The sequence below is a fragment of the Leucoraja erinacea genome, chromosome 40, assembly GCF_028641065.1.
Source record: "Leucoraja erinacea ecotype New England chromosome 40, Leri_hhj_1, whole genome shotgun sequence".
Classification (NCBI taxonomy): Eukaryota; Metazoa; Chordata; class Chondrichthyes; order Rajiformes; family Rajidae; genus Leucoraja; species Leucoraja erinaceus.
The window spans coordinates 3,217,478-3,243,646 of NC_073416.1; the positions used below are offsets into that span (position 1 = coordinate 3,217,478).

Genomic DNA, 26,169 nt, shown 5'->3' on the forward strand with positions numbered 1-26,169 from the left:
CACTGCCCTCTGTGGCAGGGAATCCCACAAATTCACAACTCTCTGGGTGAAAAAGTTTTTTCTCACCTCAGTCTTAAATGGTCTCCCCTTCATTCTAAGACTGTGTGTGGCTCCTGGTTCTGGACTCGCCCAACATTGGGAAAAATGTTCCTGCATCTAGCTTGTCCAGTCCTTTTATAATTTTATATGTTTCTATAAGATCCCCCCTCATTCTTCTAAACTCCAGTGAATACAAGACTAGTCTTTTCAATGTTTCTTCATTTGACAGTCCCGCCATCCCAGGCATCAATCTCGTGAACCTACGCTGCACTGCCTCAATCACAAGGATGTCCCTCAAATTAGGAGACCAAAACTGTACGCAATACTCCAGATGCGGTCTTACCAGAGCCCTATACAACTGCAGAAGAACCTCTCTACTCCTATACTGAAATCCTCTTGTTATGATTTAATCAATTAGCAATCACCGTGGGTGCTATGCTGAATACCCAACACTTCATTGCTTTAAGTCTAAGCTGTTGCTCTAAGTCTAAGTTCACACCATCAAACATTCCACAAGTTATAATTAATTGGCGACAACTGTAGTATATCTCCGAGTAGATCAGTGACTTCAATTTAGTACGACAATCCGGCATTTATAGAAACATAGAAAATAGGTGCAGGAGTAGGCCATTTGGCCCTTCGAGCTTGCACTGCCATTCAATATGATCATGGCTGATCATCCAACTCAGTATCCCATCCCTGCCTTCTCTCCATACCCCCTGATCACTTTAGCCACAAGGGCCACATCTAACTCCCTCTTAAATATAGCCAATGAACTGGCCTCAACTACCTTCTGGGGCAGAGAATTCCACAGATTCGCCACTCTCTGTGTAAAAAATGATTTTCTCATCTCGGTCCTAAAAGACTTCCATCTTATCCTTAAACTGTGTGACCCCTAGTTCTGGACTTCCCCAACACCGGGAATAATCTTCCTGCATCTAGCCTGTCCAACCCCTTAAGAATTTTGTAAGTTTCTATAAGATCCCCCCTCAATCTTCTAAATTCTAGCGTGTTATAGCTCATTTCCTATTTAAAGTTATGTGCCTTAATAATAGTCACAGTCCTTTAATCTTCACAGCGAACTCTGGGCCATTTAGTCATGTGTGCAGAGGTACAATGAAAAGCTTTTGTGTAGGAAGGAACAGCAGATGCTGGTTTAAACCAAAGATACACACAAAAAGCTGGAGTAACTCAGCGGGACAGGCAGCATCTCTGGAGAAGGAATGGGTGACGTTTTGGGTCGAGACCCTTCATCGATTCGGATGTTTTGGGTCACCCGAAACGTCACCTTTTCTCTAGAGACGATGTCTGAGTTACTCCAGCTTTTTGTGTGTTATCTGCAGTGAAAAGCTTTAGTTGCGTGCTAACCAGTCAGCAGAAAGATAATACATGATTACAATCAAGCTGTTTACAGTGTATAGATACATCATATGGGAATAACATTTAGTTCAAGATAAAGCCAGCAAAGTCCGATCAAGGGTAGTCCGAGGGTCATCAAAGAGGTAGATAGTGGTTCAGCACTGCTCTCTGGTTGTGGTAGGATGGTTCAGTTGCCTGATAACAGCTGGGAAGAAACTGTCTCTGAATCTGGAGGTGTGTGTGTGTTTGTTTTCACACTTCTGTACCTCTTGCCCGATGGGAGTGGGGAGAAGAGGGAGTGGCCGGGGTGAGACTGGTCCTTGATGATGCTGCTGGCCTTGCCGAGGCAGCGTGAGGTGTAGGTGGAGTCAGTGGAAGGGAGGTTGGTTTGTGTGTGATGGTCTGGGCTGCGTCCACAATTCGCTGGAATTTAAATTCGCTGCCGTCTTAGACGGAGCTGTTCCCAAACCGTGCTGGGATGCATCCCGATCAAATGCTTTCTACGGCGCATCTGCAGGAGTTGGTGAGAGTAGGAGGGGAAGTTGGTCAGTTTTACAGTGAGCTATTTACAGTGTGTAGATACATGATAAGGGAATACGAGAAGAAATGTGTCCGTTGCAGTCGAGATTTGAGAGGGTGGAGCGACTATAATATGATTGTAGAATTGCTTCTGTGGGCCAGCACGCAAATAGTCGCTCGGGTTCAGCGCCATTATTCATTCAATACAGTATATTGAAAATGAATCAAGCTGATGATATTTTCATGTGTTTCCAAGATACATTTGTATAAATAAAATAACGAGCAGCTTTTTTCGATCAAGGAGGTTCCTTGGTGGTTCGATTGATCACGAAGAGGGTATTATGAATAGCGTGGCCAAGATGTGCCTGGGTTTAACTGACAACACATGGAAAATATCATCTTTACCTTGTTTAATGTCTAGTGGCCCAGAGTTTTCTCATGGAATAATGATGAGTTCAAGGCACTTAAACTGCTGTCAACGTCTTAACTGGCCCTGGGGAAGGAAATATATAATGATTTATACAACTCTGCATTGAGCCTAGTGAGAGCAGCCAACCGCCCCTGAACTGTTGTTGATGTGATAGACACAGAGTGCTGGAGTAACTCAGCGGGTCAGGCAGCATCTGTGGAGAACATGGATAGGTGACGTTTCACAGAGTGCTGGAGTAACTCAGCGGGTCAGGCAGCATCTGTGGAGAACATGGATAGGTGACGTTTCACAGAGTGCTGGGGTAACTCAGCGGGTCAGGCAGCATCTGTGGAGAACACGGATAGGTGACGTTTCACAGAGTGCTGGAGTAACTCAGCGGGTCAGGCAGCATCTGTGGAGAACATGGATAGGTGATGTTTCACAGAGTGCTGGAGTAACTCAGCGGGTCAGGCAGCATCTGTGGAGAACATTGATAGGTGACGTTTCACAGAGTGCTGGAGTAACTCAGCGGGTCAGGCAGCATCTGTGGAGAACATGGATAGGTGACGTTTCACAGAGTGCTGGAGTAACTCAGCGGGTCAGGCAGCATCTGTGGAGAACATGGATAGGTGACGTTTCACAGAGTGCTGGAGTAACTCAGCGGGTCAGGCAGCATCTGTGGAGAACATGGATACGTTTCACAGGTGCTGGAGTAACGTTTCACAGAGTGCTGGAGTACATTTCAGCTGGGTCAGGGGTCAGGCAGCATCTGTGGAGAACATGGATAGGTGACATCACAGGTGCGGGAGTAACTCAGGGGGGGTCAGGGCATCTGTGGGGGGGGGGGGGGGGGGGGAGGTGAAGAGCTGGACGCAAGAAAAGACAAGGGCAAAACAGGGCCGGCCACAAATGACCCCAGGCAGGGTGGTGCCTGGTAGGAACATTGTTGGCTAGGGAAGGTGTAATCTCAAGACATGTATTGTCTTTCCGCCGACTGGATAGCACGCAACAAAAAGGTTTTCACTGTACCTCGGAACACGTGACAATAAACTAAATTAAATTAAACTTTTGTACTCAATAGAACAATGAATCAACTAGTTTTAATTTATCCACAATTATTCCTCTATATTTATATGATACATTACAATTCATAGAAGCATAGAAACATAGAAAATAGGTGCAGGAGTAGGCCATTCGGCCCTTCGAGCCTGCACCGCCATTCAATATGATCATGGCTGATCATCCAACTCAGTATCCTATACCTGCCTTCTCTCCATACCCCCTGACCCCTTTAGCCACAAGGGCCACATCTAACTCCCTCTTAAATATAGCCAATGAACTGGCCTCAGCTACATTCTGTGGCAGAGAAAGACGTGCGGGTTTAGTTGACTTTGGTAAAAATTGTAAATTGTCCCTGGTGTGTGTAGGGTAGTGTTAGTGTGTGGGGATCGCTGATCGGCGCGGGCTCGGTGGGCCGAAGGGCCTGTTTCCGTGCTGTATCTCGAAAAGGAAAAAAGACAATGCTGGAGCAGACAAAAGCTTTATTGGCACAACTCCAAGATGACCCCACACTTAACATGTGTTCAGAACAGTTACATATAAGAAGTGAAGTGCTCTCCGTCCAAGTGGACAGCTTTGTTTTTACATCGAGCGAGTAGAGACAATGGGACATCACACATCCTACCATTGAAAAATATTGGTTTAAAAATATATATTAACGATAGAAAAGTATATGCATTTTCCAACCATGCTTTACATTGCAACACCTTAAAGAACATAGGCAGGGTGGATTTTTGACAGCTACATAGCCCAGATGATACTGGGGTGGGAAGGGGAGCAGTTCGTTTTCTTTCTCCCCAGGGTTTCCACTGTTTCCTCCATCCAGATTAAGGGCGGAATTATGCCCCCGCCCCACTTAGGAAACCTGAACGGAAACCTCTGGAGACTTTGCGACCCACCCGAGGTTTCCGTGCGGTTCCCGGAGGTTTTTGTCAGTCTGCCTACCTGCTTCCACTACCTGCAACCTCCGGCAACCACCTGCAACCTCTGGGAACCGCACGGAAACCTTGGGTGGGGCGCAAAGTCTCCAGAGGTTTCCGTTCGGGTTTCCTAAGTGGGACAGGGGCATTAAGGCACTTTGGGAGGGGGGATGGGGTGCGAAAGAGGCTGGAAAATATACAAGGGGGTTGCTTTTGGTTTGGCTGTTCAAAGGGAGGCTCAAGTCCAGTGACATTCGGTAGAAAATGCTCAAATTCCCCATGAAATGTGGAACGGTTTATCCCCCCCCCACACACTCCTCGTCAGTCCCCCAGGATTGAGGATGTCCTGTTTCTGTGCTGTTTTGGAGGAGGTATGTTTGGGGGTTGGCACCAGTTACACCACATCCACACACACTCTCGTATCCATATTCTCTCTCTCAGTAACCTCACCTCCTCCCTCCTTCCACCCCCTCGTCCCAAAGCGCCTCCCTCCCTCCTTCATTCCCTGCCCCCTCTCGGTCCTCGTTCCCCTCCCTCAACCTCTCACCCTTCACTGGCCTTGCCAAGGCCTCACCAATCTCTGCCCCCCCCCGAACCCAGCTTCCGATCTCTCTCTCCATCCCTTCCTAACTGATTGCTGGATGTCCTTCCCTCCCCTCCCACAGATACACAGTAGAAACCATTTTATCGGGATGCATCCCAGCTTGGTTTGGGATCAACTCCATCCAGGGCGGTAAGAAATTGCAGCGAATTGTGGACGCAGCCCAGCCCAGACCATCACACAAACCAACCTCCCTTCCATCCATCGACTCCATCAACACCCCACGCTGCCTCGGCAAGGCCAGCAGCATCATCAAGGACCAGTCTCACCCCCGGTCACTCCCTCTTCTCCCCTCTCCCATCGGGCAAGAGGTACAGAAGTGTGAAAACAAAACACACACACACCTCCAGATTCAGGCACAGTTTCTTCCCAGCTGTTATCAGGCAACTGAACCATCCTACCACAACCAGAGAGCAGTGCTGAACTACTATCTACCTCTTTGGTGACACTCAGACTATCCTTGATCGGAATTTGCTGGCTTTACCTTACACTAAATGTTATTCCCTTATCATGTATCTATAAACTATAAATGGATCGATTGTAATCGTGTATTGCCTTTCCGCTGGCTGGTTAGCACGCGGAAAAAGCTTTTCACTGTACCTCGGTACGCGTGACAATAAACTACACTGAACTGAGGTCCCACCAAGGTCCAAGGAACCTTGCCACCCGAACCCTGCGGTCTCGGCCGAGGGTCTCCAGGAGACTCCAGAGGGTCTCCAGCTAGTTGAAGCCACCAGATCTGGGTGTCCTTCATTCTGCTCCGCGTTTGAGCTGGTGGGCTCTCATGGTACAGTGTTGTCCGTGGCCATTAAGGTGCGCCGTAGCTTCGATAAGCGATCGGCAAGAAGACCCCCCCCTCTTAGTACACGACGGATTCTGTGGGTGGTGGAAAACGCACCTTGGACCTCACTCCCCACACAGCTCCTAACAATACTGCCTCTCCTGCTCTCCTCCCCCACCCCCTCTCATCCCCACAAAATGTCAGTGGCTTCAGCAGGTGCAATAGACTCTGCTCTACGCCACACACACACACACACACACGAGTCTGCGCTGTGAATGCAACTCGATCCACATTCGATCACAGAAACTCAGAGGAGAGCATTTCAAAACATCCCAACTTCACACCAATGATTTGTACCCCATCACGTGGGGGGGGGGGGGGGCTCTTCGCTTCCACAAGGGAGAGATCGGAGTTTGTTCCCCCCCCCCCGGGCAAGTCCGTGTTTGCCGGGAGTTTTGGCGCCTTCTTCTGGCGCCAACCTGTCTGGGATGTATTCGAGACTTGGCCTGTCACCCCTGAGGCTGAGACACACACACACAGTGCTGGAGAAACTCAGTAGGTCGGGCAGCATCTCCGGAGAAAAAGTAATAGGCGACGTTTTTGGGCGGGAACCCTTCTTCGGACAGCATCTGCAGTTCCTTCCTCAACACTTCAGGCCGCCATGTTTAGGCTGTTCAGAGCCGCCATTTTGAAGGCCACACAGTCGTCGTGTTTTCGAACATTGTCCTTTAAAATTCCGCCCCAGGGCCAATACTTCGGCTTTAGTGACACTAGCGATGACTGGGTATTGTGTGTTTTTTTATTCTGCCTCGGGTGTACAATTGCAAATGCAGATCAAACAGAGAGAGCATATTTACAATGAGTTTGGCGACTGGAATAAATGAAGCGTTGAACTCGGGCTTGAGAGGGAACAACACTTGCCCCAATAACGATGCGAGCCGGCCCTCGTTTGTAACTGTGGGACGGGCGAATAACAGGACGGGGCACCGGGAAGATAATGTCACAGCGTGGGGGTTGTAGGTTGGGAACAAGAGGCGTAACAATGGTGAGGGAGCCTGACCCAGTGGTGTTTGTCGAACCTGAGGGCGGGGACGTGGTTAGATCGCTTTGCACGAAGCTGCATCACAGCAAAGGGGACGTTTACTTCAACAACCGGTATGCTGGCTAAAAATCAAAAACAGCATTTTGAAAAGCAGCAAACTCAAATAGCTACATAGCTAGCATACGTTGTCCAATTCCTGCCGCCGCCGCCGCCGCTGCCGCCGTTTTTGAACTGGTTCCAGTGTTCGGCTCCAACTACCTCCTCGCCTTGCAAACGCAACTTGTGTCAAATCTGACGGCTGGGTCCAGTTCGAGAGTCAAAGAGCTTTTGGCGTTCTCCTCTAGAAGGGCAGCGTGTCCAAGAATAGTTTGTCCACGATGGCAGGTGGTGCGACCAGATCCGCCAGCTTCAGGTAGAAAATGCGTTGCAGCCCCTGTGTGCAGAGGGTGCACAGTTCAGGTAACTTGCCCAACAGCTTGGACAAGTAGTTTGGCCTCATCTGCTCGCCTGCACTGGACGTGACGTGGTCCTTCAGACAGGTTATAATCTTGGTCTGCAGGTCTTCCACTTTCTTGGGCTCTTTCAGGCCGTGCCGATCTGAAACGTCACAAGAGCAAAAGGATTTGAGTCTAGGAGCAGGGAGGTTCTACTGCAGTTGTACAGGGTCTTGGTGAGACCACACCTGGAGTATTGCGTACAGTTTTGATCTCCTAATCTGAGGAAATACATTCTTGCCATAGAGGATTTGAGTCTAGGAGCAGGGAGGTTCTACTGCAGTTGTACAGGGTCTTGGTGAGACCACACCTGGAGTATTGCGTACAGTTTTGATCTCCTAATCTGAGGAAATACATTCTTGCCATAGAGGATTTGAGTCTAGGAGCAGGGAGGTTCTACTGCAGTTGTACAGGGTCTTGGTGAGACCACACCTGGAGTATTGCGTACAGTTTTGGTCTCCTAATCTGAGGAAAGGCATTCTTGCCATAGAGGGAGTGCAGAGAAGGTTCACCAGACTGATTCCTGGGATGTCAGGACTTTCATATGAAGAAAGACTGGATAAACTCGGCTTGTACTCACTAGAATTTAGAAGATTGAGGGGGGATCTTATAGAAACTTACAAAATTCTTAATGGGTTGGACAGGCTAGATGCAGGAAGATTGTTCCCGATGTTGGGGAAGTCCAGGACAAGGGGTCACAGTTTAAGGATAAAGGGGAAATCCTTTAGGACCGAGATGAGAAAAACATTTTTCACAGAGAGTGGTGAATCTCTGGAATTCTCTGCCACAGAAGGTAGTTGAGGCCAGTTCATTGGCTATATTTAAGAGGGAGTTAGATGTGGCCCTTGTGGCTAAAGGGATCAGGGGGTATGGAGAGAAGGCAGGTACAGGATAATGAGTTGGATGATCAGCCATGATCATATTGAATGGCGGTGCAGGCTCGAAGGGCCGAATGGCCTACTCCTGCACCTAGTTTCTATGTTTCTATGTAAGGCCAAAACATGCGCCATGAATCCCTTATCGTGTATCCGTACACTGTAAATGGCTCGATTATAATCATGTATTGTCATAGAGTGATACAGCGTGGAAACAGGCCCTTCGGCCCAACTTTCCCACGCCGGCCAACATGCCCCAGCTACACTAGTCCCACCTGCCCGCGTTTGGTCCATATCCCTCCAAACCTGTCCCATCCATGTACCTGTCTAACTGTATATTAAACGTTGGGATAGTCCCAGCCTCAACTACCTCCTCTGGCAGCTCGTTCCTTACACCCACCACCCTCTGTGTGGAAAAAGTTACCCCTCGCATTCCTATTTAATCTTTGCCCCCTGCACCTTGAACCTATGTCCTCTGGTCCTCGATTCCCCTACTCTGGGCTAGAGACTCTGTGCAACTACCCGATCTATTCCTCTCATGATTTTATACACCTCTATAAGATCACCCCTCATCCTCCTGCGCTACAAGGAATAGAGTCCCAGCCTGCTCAACCTCTCCTATAGCTCAGGCCCTCTAGTCCTGGCAACATCATCGTAAATCTTCTCTGAACCCTTTCCAGCTTGACGACATCTTTCTGCTGTCTTTCCGCTGACTGGTTAGCACGCAACAAAAGCTTTTCACTGTACCTTGGTGCACGTGACACTAAACTAAACTGTAATGCCCCTGTCCCACTTAGGAAACCTGAACGGAAACCTCTGGAGACTTTGCGCCCCACCCAAGGTTTGCAACCGTGCGACCTCCGTTTCCCGGAAGGTTGTTTTGTCAGTCTCCCTACCATCCTGGACTACAGCTCCACCCCCTACCTGCAAGCAACTCCGGCAAGAGCCATGCTGCCTGACATTTCGGGTCCCTGAGTTACTTCCGGTAATCCTTGCTTCCCCTCTCTCTCTCCATCCCTTCCCATTCCCAGTTCTCGGACCGTCCCCCAGATTAAATTTTATCTCTGTTTGCTTTGTTGTCATCTTCTCCTGTGCTGTGCACTGTGTCTCTACACCTGTTCCCCCCTGACTCTCAGTTGAAGACCACCCGACACAGAGTGGCCTGACGCCGATGGTTTATCTCCTGTGCTGTACAGAAGAGTGGGATGAGCATGGCTGGGACACTCACCTGTAATGACCACCAGAGTCGCAAGGCAGGAGAAGCTGGAAACGTCGATCTTCATACGTTGCAAGGTGCCCGAGAAGCTGACGATCGAGTCGATCCATTCACCAAAGCCACGGACACACTGCTGCCGATGCAGGACTATGCCGTTGCAGAAGATAAGCTTGCCTTCGTCAGGGCTGGACCTGCAACCAAATGATCCGTTGAGAGAGATGCCCTGGGTTCAAGGAAATCGGCCTTCCTCTCAGGCTCAGGCTGCATAGGAAGACGGTCGGACAAACCAAACTGCCTACCACACCTTTCACTGGTTTGAAGAAGGGTCTCGACCCGAGACGTCACCCATTCCTTCTCTCCAGAGATGCTGCCTGTCCCGCTGAGTTACTTCGACTTTTTGTGTCTATCTTCGGTTTAACAACCAGAGAGCACTGATGATCTGCAGACTATCCTTGATCGGACTTTACTGGCTTTACCTTGCACTAAGAATAAGGGGCAAGCCATTTAGAGCGGAGACGAGGAAACACTTTTTCTCACAGAGAGTTGTGAGCCTGTGGAATTCTTTTCCCCGGTGGGCGGTGGAGGCCGGTTCTCTGGATACTTTCACGAGAGAGCTAGATGGGGCTCTTAAAGATAGCGGAGTCATGGGATATGGGGAGAAGGCAGGAACGGGGTACTGATTGGGGATGATCAGCCATGATCACATTGAATGGCGGTGCTGGCTCGAAGGGCCGAATGACCTACTCCTGCACCTATTGTCTATCGTGTATAACCATATTCCCTAATCATGTATCTGTACACTGTATATGGCTGGATTGTAACCATGTATTGTCTTTCCGCTGACTGGTTAGCACTGTACCTCGGTACATGTGACAATAAACTAAACTGCACTGAACTGAACTGACCCACTGAGTTACTCTAGCATTTTGTGTCTATCCGTGCTTTGCACTCCCTCTTAATGCATGATCTTCTGTAAGGAGGGGGCAGGAAATGGAAGGTAATACCCTCCGGCAGGTAATAGTGATACAGTGTGGAAACAGGCCCTTCGGCCCATCTTGTCCACACCAGCCAACATGTCCCAGCTACACTAGTCCCACCTGGCCGCGTTTGACCCATATCCCTCCAAACCTGTCGCATCCATGTACCTGTCTGTAACTGTTACTTAAACGTTGGGATAGTCCCAGCCTCAACTACCTCCTCCAGCAGCTGGCAGTGTGGGTGTATGGACCGCCAATGTGGTCAGGAGTGGCCAGATACCCACCTGTAAGCCAGCCTGAGGATGAAGAGCTCTAAGAAGGCAGATTCGAGCAGGAGGTCCTGATCTTCCTTGGGGAAGCCGCTGAAGCCCGGGATCTTCTCCGCCCACTTGCGTATCATGTCCATCGATGCGGCCAACAGCTCATAAAACTGCCGCACCTCCCCTGCTTCATCCTCCTCCGACAGGTACGTGCTGGATTCCTGAAACTGGACCAGAGGCATGTGAAATCAAGAGATGAATGTTTCCGAGCCACAGAACAACTCATGACATTTATCAAAAAAAAATCAATAACAGTAAAGAGAAAACAAGGCAAGGACCATCATAATTCATTAAATGCAGATTGAAATATAGAAATGTAGACAATAGGTGCAGGAGTAGAGGCCATTCGGCCCTTCGAGCTTGTGCCGCCATTCAATATGATCATGGCTGATCATCCAACTCAGTATCCTGTACCTGCCTTCTCTCCATACCCCCTGATCCCTTTAGCCACAAGGGCCACATCTAACTCCCTCTTAAATATAGCCAATGAACTGTGGCCTCAACTCCCTTCTGTGGCAGAGAATTCCACAGATTCACCACTCTCTGTGTGTGAAGAAAAATGTTTTTCTCATCTTGGTCCTAAAAGATTTCCCCCTTATCCTTAAACTGTGACCCCTTGTTCTGGACTTCCCCAACATCGGGAACAATCTTCCTGCATCTAGCCTGTCCAACCCCTTAAGAATTTTGTAAATTTCTATAAGATCCCCCCTCAGTCTTCTAAATTCTAGTGAGTACAAGCCTGAGTCTATCCAGTCTTCATATGAAAGTCCTGCCATCCCAGGAATCAGTCTGGTGAACTTTCTCTGTACTCCCTCTATGGCAAGAATGTATTTCCTCAGATTAGGAGACCAAAACTGTACGCAATACTGCAGGTGTGGTCTCACCAAGACCCTGTACAACTGCAGTAGAACCTCCCTCCTCCTATACTCAAATCCTTTTGCTATGAATGCTAACATACCATTCACTTTCTTCACTGCCTGCTGCACCTGCATGCCTACTTTCAATGACTGGTGTACCATGACACCCAGGTCTCGTTGCATCTCCCCTTTTCCTAATCGGCCACCGTTCAGATAATATGTGATAATATTGAGATCACTTTACAAAGCATGAACCCGCTGTCATGTTAACAAGGCTTTGTAAACTGGTTGGACTTTCTCTTTCTCTTGCAATTCAAAATGCGAGGCTGCTTTGTGTTCATACGCATTCCTGAACTGAATTTGGGTGATCGCAAATCATGTCTGAAAGCAAAATTGCACGCTTGCTGTCGTGAAGTTGGCGCCAATGCAGTTTTTTTTTGCTTTCGCGCAGTGCTGTGCATTTGCTGCCTTCTGATCCCCTGCAGCGTGCACGCTAACTGGACTTTGCCCGGGTGAACACTTCTTGGTGCATTCGCCGCCGCCTTCCGGTGAGCGCAGGACATGCGGCGGTGCATGGCAAGAGAGGTGCAGGCGGCCTCCCCGTGGGCTGGCAGGGTGGCGTTGCCAAGGGCTGGTGCCCGCTGTAGGAAAGTGCTTCAGGGTGGAGCCAGATTGCCACCTTCCCATGCCCACCTCAGAGTAGGCAAAGGATATCAATGCATGCCGCTGCAACTCAGAGCAATGGAATCAAAGAGGAAGATGAATGACTGGGAGAAGGCAGGAGAATGGGGTTAAGAAGGAAAGATAGGTCAGCCATGACTGAATGGCAGAGGTGATTTAGTGGGCCGAATGGCCTAATTCTGCCCCAATCACTTATGAACCTATGATCTGGAAGCATAAATTAGAAACTATTTGTAACACCCTCTGGTGTTCTTGCCCAAAGTGCCTGGCAGATGGCAGAGAAGCTTCTGTGCTGCCTGGCAGTGCCCACTGATGCCCCATTTGCTTAAAGGAGCCCTAGACCTGCAGTGGGTAGCAAATAAGTTAGAAGAGTTTCATTAGATGGCAAACTGGAAGTTACATATGTACAACCAAGTTTTGCTTGGTTTAGTTCAGAGAGACAGCATGGAAACAGGCCCTTCGGCCCACCGAGTTCACGCCGACCATCCATCGCCCTTTCACACTAGTTCTATGTTACCCCGTTTTCTCATCCACTCCCTACGCTCTAGGGGGCAATTTTACCCGAGGGGCCGATTGCCCTGCAAACCCGCACGGGCAGGAAACCGGAGCACCCGGAGTAAACCCACGCGCGGTCATGGGGAGAACGTGCAAACTCCACACACACACACACACACACTACCCGAGGTCGGGATCGAACCCGGGACCCTGGCGCCAGGGAGGCAGCGGCTCTACCCGCTGCGCCACCGCGCTGTTGGCATAGTTTAACGGTTTGGTATCTTGCCTCCTTCTCCCAATACAAACATTTTTTCCCCCCCATTTCAACACCTCAGCTAAATGTATCCTTATATTTACCTTGGAATAATCTAGATTGGATATGACTGGATTGGAATCAATGTGGGCCCTGACCAGCGCAGTGATGAGACTAACTGGAACATTGACAGACGCAGATTCTTGAGCATTCTTTGGTTTGGATGGAAGGCGACCTCTACGACCTTTCAGGTTGTCTGTACGGACCACTGGAAAAAAAACACAGTTAGAAACTCTTTTAAGCCTTTTAGGCGAAGAAGTCCTCATCGATTGGTGTTCAGTTTAGTTTATTGTCACGTGTGCCGAGGTACAGCGCAAAGCTTTTTTGTTGCGTGCTATCCAGTCAGCGGAAAGACAATACGCGATTACAAGCGAGCCGCCCACAGTGTGCACATACAGGATAAGGAAATAACGTTTAGTGCAAGGTAAAGCCCAGCAAAGTCCAGTCTAGGATAGTCTGGATGCCATAGAGGGAGTACAGAGAAGGTTCACCAGACTGATTCCTGGGATGGCAGGACTTTCATATGAAGAAAGACTGGATAGACTCGGCTTGTACTCGCTGGAATTTAGAAGATTGAGGGGGGATCTTATAGAAACTTACAAAATTCTTAAGGGGTTGGACAGGCTAGATGCAGGAAGATTATTCCCGATGTTGTTTAAGTCCAGAACAAGGGGTCACAGTTTAAGGATAAGGGGGAAGTCTTTTAGGACCGAGATGAGAAAATCATTTTTTACACAGAGTGGTGAATCTGTGGAATTCTCTGCCACAGAAGGTAGTTGAGGCCAGTTAATTGGCTATATTTAAGAGGGAGTTAGATGTGGCCCTTGTGGCTAAAGGGATCAGGGGGTATGGAGAGAAGGCAGGTACAGGATACTGAGTTGGATGATCAGCCATGATCATATTGAATGGTGGTGCAGGCTCGAAGGGCCGAATGGCCTCTACTCCTGCACCTATTTTCTATGTTTCTATGTCTGAGGGTCATAGTAGTTCAGCACTGCTCTCTGGTTGTGGTGGGATGGTTCAGTTGCCTGATAACAGCGACTGGATGTAGAGAGTGAGTGAGCTGTTTTGAGAGTTATGCAGTGTTTTTTCACTTGCTGGGACTATGGTGAGATTCCGTAATCAGTTTTATAGCAGTAGTCTCCACAGGTCCAAGCTTGAAAGCACCAAGCAATGGGGACCAGTGCACCCACTGATACTCACAGTTGCAGAGTCCCTGGCACTCTGCAACTGTTCCTGAACTTGGTTCATCACTATTCTACACTGACGTTTAGTTTGGTTTATTGTCACGTGTACCGAGGTACAGTGAAAAGCTTTTGTGTTGCGTGCTAACCAGTCAGTGTAAAGACTGGGGTGGAAGGTTGCAACCTTCACGTGGTCCACCCTGTTTCGACTAATGCAATCGACCCGACGTGCACAAACAAATAGATCTAATAGAACAAGTTGACCTCCAACGTTAGGCTGTGTACGCGTATGCAGGAAGAAGAAGGTGCGTAAAGACTTGTACATGATTACAATCGAGGGTATAGATAAAGACGTTAAACTTTAGATATCAGAGATTACAGCATGGAAACAGGCCCTTCGGCCCACCAGGACCACGCCGACCAGTGATCACCCCGTTCACTAGCGCTAGCCTACACACGGGGGACAATTTACAGTTTTTACCAAAGCCAAATTAACCTACAAACCCCGCACGTCTTTGGAGTGTGGGAGGAAAGCGGAGCACCCGAAGGAAACCCACGGGGTCACGGAGAACGTGCAAACTGCGTGCAGACAGCATCCGTAGTCAGGATCGAACCTGGGTCTCTGGCGCTGTGAGGCAGCAACTCTACCCGCTGCGTCACCGCACCGGTGGGTAAAGTGATAAAGGGTATAGGTGCAAGATAAAGTCCAGTAGTCCCATTAAAGATAGTCCGAGGGTCTCCAATGAGGTAGACGGGAGGTCAGGACCGCTCTCTAGTTGGTGAGAAGGTGGTTCAGTTGCCTGATAACGGCGGGGAAGAAACTGTCCCTGAATCTGGAGGTGTGCGTTCGTTTTCACACTTCTGTACCTCTTGCCCGATGGGGGTGGGGGAGAAGAGGGAGTGGCCCGGGGTGAGACTGGTCCTTGATGATGCTGCTAGCCTTGCCGAGGCAGCGTGAGGTGTAGATGGAGGCGATGGATGGAGGTTGGTTTGCGTGATGGCCTGGGCTGCAACTGTCCACAATTTGCTGCAATTTTTCGTGGTCTTGGATGGAGCAGTCTGGATTGACTTAACCCGTACACAATGACGTCCCAGCACTGGGGCTCAGTAATGAACTTGGACATCGTTCGAGCCAAGTCAAGTCTATTGTCATATGCACATGTACGGTGTGTACAGGTGCAACAAAAATCTTGCTCGCAGCAGCATCCCAGCCACATAGACTCAGACAGCACACACACACAAACGTATATAAATTATACAGAGCGGAGTCAATGGTAATAGTTTATTATATTCACATACAGTGAAAAACGTTGCACATATCATATCATATTATACCCGAGTACAAAGCTAGCCACATTCAACAGAAAAATACCAGACCATGGTGGCACAGCGGTAGAGTTGCTGCCTCACAGCGCCAGAGACCCCGACTACGGGTGCTGTCTGTACGGAGTTTGCACGTTCTCCCCGTGACCTGCGTGGGTTTTTACTCCGGGTGCTCCGGTTTCCTCCCACACTCCAAAGCGCATGTTTGTCGCTTAATTGGCTTCAGTAAAATCGAAAAATTGTCCCGAGTGTGTGTGTGTGTGTGTGTGGAACAGTGTAAGCGTACGGGGATCGCGGGTCGGCGCGGACTCGGTGGGCCGGAGGGCCTCTGTGCCTCTGTGCCGCCCGTTTCGAGCATGCGAGAAGATAACGCAGATCTCATGCCTTACTTCTGACCTTGGCACCAACGCCTGGCGACCTTTGCACATAGACTCGGTGGGCTGTTTTTACGTGTGTTATGCATTATGGGGTTTGGTTCAAGTTCAAGTTTGCATTTCCTGTCACTGTGTCTCAGTTGGTGCAGCGAGATTTGGGTTTCCACACAGCCATACAAATTGTACTTATGTATTGGAATAATCTTTCGACTTTAGAGATACAGCACGGAAACAGGCCCTTCGGCTCACCAAGTCCGCGCCCACCAGCTATCACTACACACACTAGGACTATCCAACACACACTAGGGACAATTTACCATTTTGTACCAAAGCCAATTAACCTGCAAACCTTTCCGAAACGTCACCCATTCCTTCTCAAGATTCAAGATTCAAGATTCAAGATTCAATTTAATTGTCATTAATTTCTCTCCAGAGATGCCGCCGGTCCCGCTGAGTTACTCCAGCATTTTTTAGTCTAACTTCGGTTTAAACCAGCAACTGCAGTTCCTTCCCACACAGCCTACAAACCTGTACGCCTTTGGAGGGAGGGAGGAAAGCGACGCAGTCACAGGGGGAACGTACAGCCAGCGACCGTGATCAGGATCAATCCCGGGTCTCCGGCGCTGTGAGGCAGCGACTCTAGCTCCGCGCCCTTAAAAAAAAATCTCATTGCACTTTGCCGCACGTGATATTGAATGAACTATTAAAACGTACAGGAGCCTCAGGTCTCGCACAAGCAGGCTGAGGAACAGCTTTTTCAATAACACCATTACACTGCTGAACTCACAGTCCCGACGCTAGCTATCGTTTATACTCTCCCGTCTGTATACATTTATTTGCCTATGTACCAGTTTAATTCATCCACATTGCACATATTGTTTAACCAGTATTTTTATCCCTGCCCTCCCGTACCACCCCCTCCCCAGGCACTTTCCGTTGCAACCGCAAGAAATGCAACACCTGTCCCTTCACCTCCCCCCTCGACTCCATTCAAGGTCCCAAGCAGTCGTTCCAGGTGCGACAAAGGTTCACCTGTATCTCCTCCAACCTCATCTACTGCATCCGCTGCTCTAGATGTCAGCTGATTTACATCGGGGAGACTAAGCGGAGGTTGGGCGATCGTTTCGCCGAACACCTCCGCTCAGTCCGCAATAACCTACCTGAACTCCTGGTGGCTCAGCACTTCAACTCCCCCTCCCATTCCCAATCGGATCTCTCTGTCCTGGGTCTCCTCCATTGCCAGAGTGAGCAACACTGGAAATTGGAGGAACAGCACCTCATATTCCGCCTGGGCAGCTTGCGTCCTGATGGCATGAACGTTGCATTCTCCCAATTTTGCTAGCCCTTGCTGTCTCCCTCCCCTTCCTTAACCCTCGAGCTGTCTCCTCCCATCCCCCCGCCCTCGGGCTCCTCCTCCTCCCTTTTTCCTTCCTTCTCCCCCCCACCCCCCAATCAGTCTGAAGAAGGGTTTCGGCCCGAAACGTCGCCTATTTCCTTCGCTCCATAGATGCTGCTGCTCCCGCTGAGTTCCTCCAGCAATTTTGTGTACCTTCGATCTTCCAGCATCTGCAGTTCCTTCTTGAACACTTTTTATTTCTACTACCTTGCACTCTGACCAGACGCTAAACTGCATTTCGTTGTACATGTACTCGTATTTGTGCAATGACAATAAAGTTGAATCGAATCAAATCAAATTAAACCATTCTGTGACTTTTTAAAAAAATTGATGAATAAAATCTGGCTCGCTTGCTGGGAACAGTTTAGGTGGAAGCCAAGAATATCTTTTGCCACATATGATAGTAATACTCCAAATGCAGGACATCAGTCCAGCTCGAGCAATTAGTAAGTGTTGATTGCTATGTCCTCATTTAGATGACTGGAACATTTCTACAGGATGGGAGTCAGGGCCAGGCATGTGTGATGATCTGTCCCAACTGTGAACTATGCGAAGAGAGAGTGCTTACAGTGAGAGTGCTTTGTTGTGAAGTGCTTGGATATCTGCAAACCGGTTACTGGGAAACTAGTCTGAAGTTTCTAAATCCTACTGTGCTAGGGGTAACGGAGTTCGATTATGAAATATCCCTCACCTTTGATACAGAGAAGAAACATGGAAAAATAGATGCAGGAGTAGGCCATTCGGCCCTTCGAGCTAGCACCGCCATTCAATGTGATAGACAATAGGTGCAGGATTAGGCCATTCGGCCCTTCGAGCCGGCACCGCCATTCAATGTGATGGACAATAGACAATAAGTGCAGGAGTAGGCCATTCGGCCCTTCGAGCTAGCACCCCCATTCAATATGATAGACAATAGACAATAGGTGCAGGAGTAGAGGCCATTCAGCCCTTCGAGCCGGCACCGCCATTCAATGTGATCATGGCTGATCATCCCCAATCAGTACCCCGTTCCTGCCTTCTTCCCATATCCCCTGACTCCGCTATCTTTAAGAGCCCTATCTAGCTCTCTTGAAAGTATCCAGAGAACCGGCCTCCTTCCTGAGGCAGAGAATTCCACAGACTCACAACTCTCCGTGAGAAAAAATGTTTCCTCGTCTCCGTTCTAAATGGCTTACCCCTTATTCTTAAACTGTGGCCCCTGGTTCTGGACTCCCCCAACATCGGGAACATGTTTCCTGCCTCTAGCGTGTCCAAACCCTTAACAATCTTATATGTTTCAATAAGATCATGGCTGATCATCGAAAATCAGTACCCCGTTCCTGCTTTTTGCCCGATATCCCTTGATTCCGTTAGCCCTAAGAGCTAAATCTAACTCTCCCTTGAAAACATCCAGTGAATTGGCCTTCACTGCCTTCGGTGGCAGAGAATTCCACAGATTCACAACCGGGATCCAGTCAAGAGAACATTGGAAAATGATCACCAATGCATCCCCAATTTCTAGGGCCACCTCCTTGAGGTCTCTGGGATGCAGACCATCAGACCCTGGGGATTTATCTACCTTCAGTCCTAACAGTTTACCTAACACCATTTCCTGACTAAGACTAAACGAATATACATGATTACAATCGAGCCGCCCACAGTGCACAGATATATAATAAATTGAATCATGTTTCGTGCAAGATAAAGTTCAATAAGATCTGATTAAATATGATCCAAGGGTCTCCAATGAGGTAGATGGGAGGTCAGGATCGCTTTCTGATTATGGTAGGATGGTTCAGTTGCCTGATAACAGCTGGGAAGAAACTGTCCCTGAATCTGGAGGTGTGTGTGTGTTTGTTTTCACACTTCTGTACCTCTTGCCCGATGGGAGAGGGGAGAAGAGGGAGTGGCCGGGGGTAAGACTGGTTCGTGATTATGCTGCTGGCCTTGCTCCTAGATGGAGTCAATGGAAGGGAGGTTGGCTTGTGTGAGGGTCTGGGCTGCGTCCACAACTCTCTGCGATTTCTTGCGGTCTTGGATGGAGCCGTTCCCAAAGCATGCGGTGATGCGTCCCGATATAAAATGCTTTCCAGGCGTCGTCTGTGCCTTCTAAGTTCCTCCAGGCTCAAATTCGTAGCGGTGGTGTAGTCACGTTTTATGCGCGATCTCTTAATGCATTGAGCAGTTTTTGGCAACTTGCTGCAAAATGTCCTTGTTGTCCTCTATAACTAACCTGCCCCGCGCCCCCCGCTGATCACTGGTGCTGGCGGAAAGGCTGGTGCAACGAACATGGGGCTGATGGCCAAACAACAGAATCTGTGCATTTATATATAACCCAGAGTTGCTCAAAGACTTACCTTCTTTTACCATTCCCACGGCGAGGCATTTCTGAAAGCGGCAGAATTGGCATCGGTTCCGCCGCCGTTTATCGACGGGACAGTCCTTATTCGCAAGGCAAACGTACTTGGCGTTTTTCTGAACTGTGCGCTGCGGAAACAAGTGGACAGTGCACCCGTGAGGACGAGCTGGTCGCCAAAGGAATGCAACAAATGCACGCTTGCATAAACCTCCCCCGCACACGTCCCCGGCCCCGGGTCTCTGCCGCTGCGCCGCCGTGCTCGCCCTAGTTTATGTTTGAGAACATACCAGGAAAATCCAGAGTTTTACTGGGTATATGGTGCTGTGATTAACTGGCTTCATTGGCCCCTGCATCTGCTGGTCACATCTTTCATAGAAGAACCACTCCAATATCTTGCCACACACTGAGTTTAGTGTCGTTGACTTTGTTTATTGTCACGTGTACCGAGGTACAGTGGAAAGCTTTTATTTGCATGCTGGCCAGTCAATCCATGATTACAGGTACACACAAAAATGCTGGAGAAACTCAGCGGGTGCAGCAGCATCTATGGAGCGAAGGAAATAGGCAACGTTTCGGCCCGAAACCCTGAAGGGAAATAGGCAACGTTTCGGGCCGAAACCCTTCCGGGTTTCGGCCCGAAACTTTGCCTATTTCCTTCGCTCCATAGATGCTGCTGCACCCGCTGAGTTTCTCCAGCTTTTTTGTGTACCTTCGATTTTCCAGCATCTGCAGTTCCTTCTTAATCCATGATTACAATTGAGCCATTTACAGTGTATAGGGAATATCGTTTAGTGCAAGGTAAAGCCAGTAAGCATAGAAACATAGAAATTAGGTGCAGGAGTAGGCCATTCGGCCCTTCGAGCCTGCACCGCCATTCAATATGATCATGGCTGATCATCTAACTCAGTATCCCGTACCTGCCTTCTCTCCATACCCCCTGATCCCCTTAGCCACAAGGGCCACATCTAACTCCCTCTTAAATATAGCCAATGAACTGTGGCCTCGACTACCCTCTGTGGCACAGAGTTCCAGAGATTCACCACTCTCTGTGTGAAAAAAAAAAGTTCTTCTCATCTCGGTTTTAAAGGATTTCCCCCTTATCCTTAAGCTGTGACCCCTTGTCCTGGACTTCCCCAACATCGGGAACAATCTTCCTGCATCTAGCCTGGCCAACCCCTTAAAATCCGATCAAGGATAGTCCGAGGGTCACCAATGAGGTAGATAGTAGTTCAGCACTGCTCTCTGGTTGTGTTAGGATGGTTCAGTTGCCTGATAACAGCTGGGAAGAAAACACTGTTTTCTCATTAAACATTGCAGCATGTAATTTAAATGCCATTTTTCTTCCAAATACTGCTAACTTGCGAAAATACGTTACAATGCTGATAAATAGATCAATGAAAATACAATATGATTGGAAATAGCTTGGTTAGTTTAATACTGAGTTGCCCGTCATCTAGGAGGTTCGGCATGTCCCCAGCAACTCTCCCCAACTTCTACAGATGCGCCGTAGAAAGCATTTTATCGGGATGCATCACGGCACGGTTTGGGAACAGCTCCACCCAGGACCGCAAGAAATCGCAGAGAGTTGTGGACAGTTGCAGCCCAGACCATCACACACAAACCAACCTCCCTTCCATTGACTCCATCTACACCTCACGCTGCCTCGGCAAGGCCAGCAGCATCATCAAGGACCAGTCTCATCCCGGCCACTCCCTCTTCTCCCCTCTCCTGTCAGGCAAGAGATACAGAAATGTGAAAACACACACCTCCAGATTCAGGGACAGTTTCTTCCCAGCTGTTATCAGGCAACTGAACCATCCTACCACAACCAGACAGCAGTGCTGAACTACTATCATTGGAGACCCTCGGACTATCAGGGGTTACGAGAGAGTGGGGTTGAGGAGAGATCAGCCTTGATTGAATGTTGAAGTTACCCCTCAGATTCCTATTAAATTTTTTCCCCTTAACCTTAAACCTATGTCCTCGATTCACCTACTCTGGGCAAGATTGCATTCTCATCCTTCATCTCAAGCCTGTTAGAAACATAGAAACTAGGTGCAGGAGGTGGCCATTCGGCCCTTCGAGCCAGCACCATCATTCAATATGATCATGGCTGATCATCCACAATCAGTACCCCGTTCCTGCTTTCTCCCCACATCCCTTGATTCCGCTAGCCTTAAGAGCCAAATCTAACTCTCTCTTGAAAACATCCAGTGAATCGGCCTCCACTGCCTTCTGTGGCAGAGAATTCCACAGATTCACAACTCTCTGGGTGAAAAAGTGTTTCCTCGTCTCAGCCCTAAATGGCTTACCCCTTATTCTTAAACTGTGTGTGACCCCCGGTTCTGGACTCCCCCAACATCAGGAACATTTTTCCTGCATCTAGCCTGTCCGATCCCTTAAGGATTTTACATGTTGGAATCCTCCAGAGTTATCTGCGATGGTCTCCAAGTTTAAATTCCTGTGCATGTCCGAAACTGACATCTCCTCCGAATACCACACATCCAGCATTCTGTGAATGCTTTGCAAATCGACCACATGTGTGTGGTCTATGTTTAGCTTTGGTCTATTGTTAATCACGGCAAGTAGTTCTTCCACACCCGGGTGAGATTCAGTGATTTCAGAACACGTGTATAATTGAAGTGAAAGCAAACCAGAATTATGGATGGCCAGTCATTGAAAGAATAGTAAAAGCTCAGAAGTGTCGCCACACAGTACAAGGACTTGCTGATAAGGTGGCAGTGAATGAGCTCCAGGGATAGCGGGTACAGTGGGATCGAAGGGCCGAATGGCCTAATCCTGCACCTATTTTCTATGTTTCTATGTTACAGCACAGTGGGCAGTTGGCATTGTCCAGACCTGGGGACACAGAGTGCTGGAGTAACTCAGCGGGTCAGGCAGCATCTGTGGAGAACATGGATAGGTGACGTTTCACAGAGTGCTGGAGTAACTCAGCGGGTCAGGCAGCATCTGTGGAGAACATGGATAGGTGACGTTTCACAGAGTGCTGGAGTAACTCAGCGGGTCAGGCAGCATCTGTGGAGAACATGGATAGGTGACGTTTCACAGAGTGCTGGAGTAACTCAGCGGGTCAGGCAGCATCTGTGGGGAACATGGATAGGTGACGTTTCACAGAGTGCTGGAGTAACTCAGCGGGTCAGGCAGCATCTGTGGAGAACATGGATAGGTGACGTTTCACAGAGTGCTGGTGTAACTCAGCGGGTCAGGCAGCATCTGTGGAGAACATGGATAGGTGACGTTTCACAGAGTGCTGGAGTAACTCAGCGGGTCAGGCAGCATTTGTGGAGAACATGGATAGGTGACGTTTCACAGTGTGCTGGAGTAACTCAGCGGGTCAGGCAGCATCTGTGGAGAATATGGATAGGTGACGTTTCACAGTGTGCTGGAGTAACATGGATAGGTGACGATTCGCTGACTCGGGAGAGCGGGGGAAAGACTGGAAGCGAAGAAAATAAACAGGACATATTGGGGCCGGTGAGATGGCCTCAGACAACAAGGATAGGCGACTTTTCGGGGCAGGACTCTTCGGGTCTGGACAAAGTCAGGTGTAGACTTGTATTGTGTCATTTAATGGAGATTGAAGGATGATCTAATTGAGCTGCTTAAAGGGACTAAAGACTTTGACAGGGTTGTTGGAAGAAGACATTTTCTCTGGTGGTGGTCAGGGCTGTGTAATAAGTGGCACGGTGGCGCAGCGGGTAGTGTCGCTGCCTCACAGCGCCAGAGACCCGGGTTCCATCCCGACTACGGGTGCTGTCTGTACGGAGTTTGTACGTTCTCCCCGTGACCTGTGTGGGTTTTCTCCGGGTGCTCCGGTTTCCCCCCACACTCCAAAGACGTACAGGTTTATAGGTTACTTGGCTTGGTATAAATATAAAAAATCTTGTCCCTAGCGTGTGCGTATAGGATAGAGTAATGCCCCTGTTCCACTTAGGAAACCTGAACGGAAACCTCTGGAGACTTTGCGCCCCACCCAAGGTTTCCGTGCGGTTCCCGGAGGTTTTTGTCCGTCTCCCTACCCGCTTCCACTACCTGCAACCTCCGGCAACCACCTGCAACCTCCGGGAACCGCACGAAAACCTTGGGTGGGGCGCAAAGTCTCCAGAGGTTTCCGTTCAGGTTTCCTAAGTGGGACAGGGGGCATTAGTGTGCGGTGATCATTAGTCAGTGCGGACTCGGTGGGCCGAAGGGCCTGTTTCCGCGCTGTATCACTAAACTAAACTTGCAGACTTTAAAATTTATGCCTGAGCCCTGATTGCATGCGGAGGAAGAGTGGGTGGGGGAATTCTCAAGCTTTCTGAAAGCACGAGTTAGTCACAAGTGAGTCACGAGAAAGATATTAAAAAAAGGTCTCTGAAATGCAATCACCTTGGTATTCCCCCATATCCTCCGTTGTATTGGCAGTTTAAACCACAAGCTGCGAAAGGGGATCTTAAGATGCCAAATATCAGTTTAGTTCAGTTTTAGAGATAAGAGCGGAAACAGGCCCTTTGGTCCACCGAATCCACACCGACCAGCGATCCCCACACACTAACACTATCCTACACACACTAGGGTGTATAATTTACATTTATACCAAAGCCAATTAACCTACAAACCTGTATGTCTTTGGAGTGTGTGATGATACTGAATAACTCCAAGAAAACCCACGCAGGTTACGGGGAGAACGTACAAACTCCGTACAGACAGCGCCCGTAGTCAGGATCGAACCCAGGTCTCTGGGGCTGTGAGGCAGCAACTCTACCGCTGCACCACCGTGCCCCCCCCCCTAACGATTCAGAACTGGCATGGCTGAAAGAAGAGTCCCGACTTTAAATGTCACCTATCCATGTTCTCCATAGATGCTGCCTGAACCGCTGAGTTACTCCACCGCTCTGTAAAACGTCGCTATCCATGTTCAGCACAGATGCTGCCTGACCCGTGAGTTACTCCAGCACTCTGTGAAACGTCACCTATCCATGTTCTCCACAGATGCTGCCTGACCCGCTGAGTTACTCCAGCACTCTGTGAAACGTCACCTATCCATGTTCTCCACAGATGCTGCCTGACCCGCTGAGTTACTCCAGCACTGTGTGAAACGTCACCTATCCATGTTCTCCACAGATGCTGCCTGACCCGCTGAGTTACTCCAGCGCTCTGTGAAACGTCACCTATTCATGTTCTCCACAGATGCTGCCTGACCCGCTGAGTTACTCCAGCACTCTGTGAAACGTCACCTATCCATGTTCTCCACACATGCTGCCTGACCCGCTGAGTTACTCCAGCACTCTGTGAAACGTCACCCATCCATGTTCTCCACAGATGCTGCCTGACCCGCTGAGTTTTCCAGCACTTTGGTGTTGCGTCACGGCTTTGGGATGCGGTTACACAAAATCACCGTCGAAGAAGTGTCTCGACCTGAAACGTCACCCATTCCTTCCCTCCAGAGATGCTGCCTGTCCCGCTGAGTTACGCCAGCATTCTGTGTCTATCTTCGGTGTAAACCAGCATCTGCAGTTCCTTCCTACACACTGTTCTAGGACTGGCAGGGTGGTAGCTCATTGCTTCCATTCACAGTTACATTTTGGAGGATATTTTTTCATGACAAGCTTGGCAATACTCTGGAAATCTCTGCCAAAAGGTACTGGTGCTGCAAACGTCACCCCTGGGATAAATTTCTGTTCAGCATCTTATCTGTGGTAAAAGCTGGCTTCTTCCAGCTTCGTACCATAGCTAAAATCAAACCGTTCCTCAAATTCGACGAGCTTGAGAAAAATCCTCCACGCATTCATCTCCTCCCGCCTCGACTACTGCAACTCCCTATACACTGGCATCAGCCAATCATCCCTGTCCCGCCTGCAATTGGTCCAAAACGCCGCAGCGAGACTTCTGACGGGTACCCGTAAAAGGGACCACATCACCCCCGATCCTGGCCTCTCTCCACTGGCTCCCAGTACAGTACAGAGTCAACTTCAAGCTTCTCTTATTTGTTTACAAAGCCCTTAATGGGCTTCCCCCCCCTTTCCCCCCCACCACCCCATATCAACCTCCAGGTCCCTCAGATCGGCCGAATTGGGGCTACTGACCATCCCGCGGTCCAGGTTTAAGCTCAGGGGTGACCGCGCTTTTGCGGTTGCAGCTCCTAGACTGTGGAACAGCATCCCTCTCCCCATCAGAACTGCCCCCTCCATCGACTCCTTACAGTCGAGGCTCAAAACATAATTCTACTCCCTAGCGTTTTGGAGGTCCCTCTGAGGGAGCGCTGTAAACAGTTTATGGGGTCTGTATGGTTGTGTCTGTGTACCATTGTGTGTATCTCATTAGTACTTGCACCGATGTACAGCACTTTGGTCAACGTGAGTTGTTTTTAAATGTGCTATACAAATAAATGTAATATTATTATTATCTCACTGCTTCGATCTCTCGCTCTCTCTCTCTCGCTCTCTCTCTTCAATACTCACTTCTCCCCTCTCTTTCGTCAATGAACAGTGCATTAATAAAAGCCACTTGACTTGCACTTGTACACTCAGTGACCCAGGGAAGCTTTTTCCCCAGAGAGTCAGTCCAAAAATGAACAGACTCATACAACATTAGCCT

General features: G+C 49.1%; 1 protein-coding gene across 1 annotated transcript in view; it reads right to left on the reverse strand.

Annotated features, from left to right (window-relative positions):
• Positions 1-4,820: 4,820 nt before the first annotated feature.
• The window catches only part of LOC129714627 (nuclear receptor subfamily 4 group A member 1-like), a 39,920-nt gene continuing 18,571 nt past the window's right edge, over positions 4,821-26,169 (reverse strand). Inside the window, exons 3-7 of the mRNA XM_055664323.1 lie at positions 19,571-19,700; positions 13,002-13,165; positions 10,576-10,778; positions 9,327-9,505; positions 4,821-7,326 (exon numbers count right to left, since the gene is read on the reverse strand). Of these exons, the coding sequence (XP_055520298.1) occupies positions 7,070-7,326; positions 9,327-9,505; positions 10,576-10,778; positions 13,002-13,165; positions 19,571-19,700 (933 nt within the window). The 3' untranslated portion in view covers positions 4,821-7,069. The remainder of the gene's footprint in view (positions 7,327-9,326; positions 9,506-10,575; positions 10,779-13,001; positions 13,166-19,570; positions 19,701-26,169) is intronic.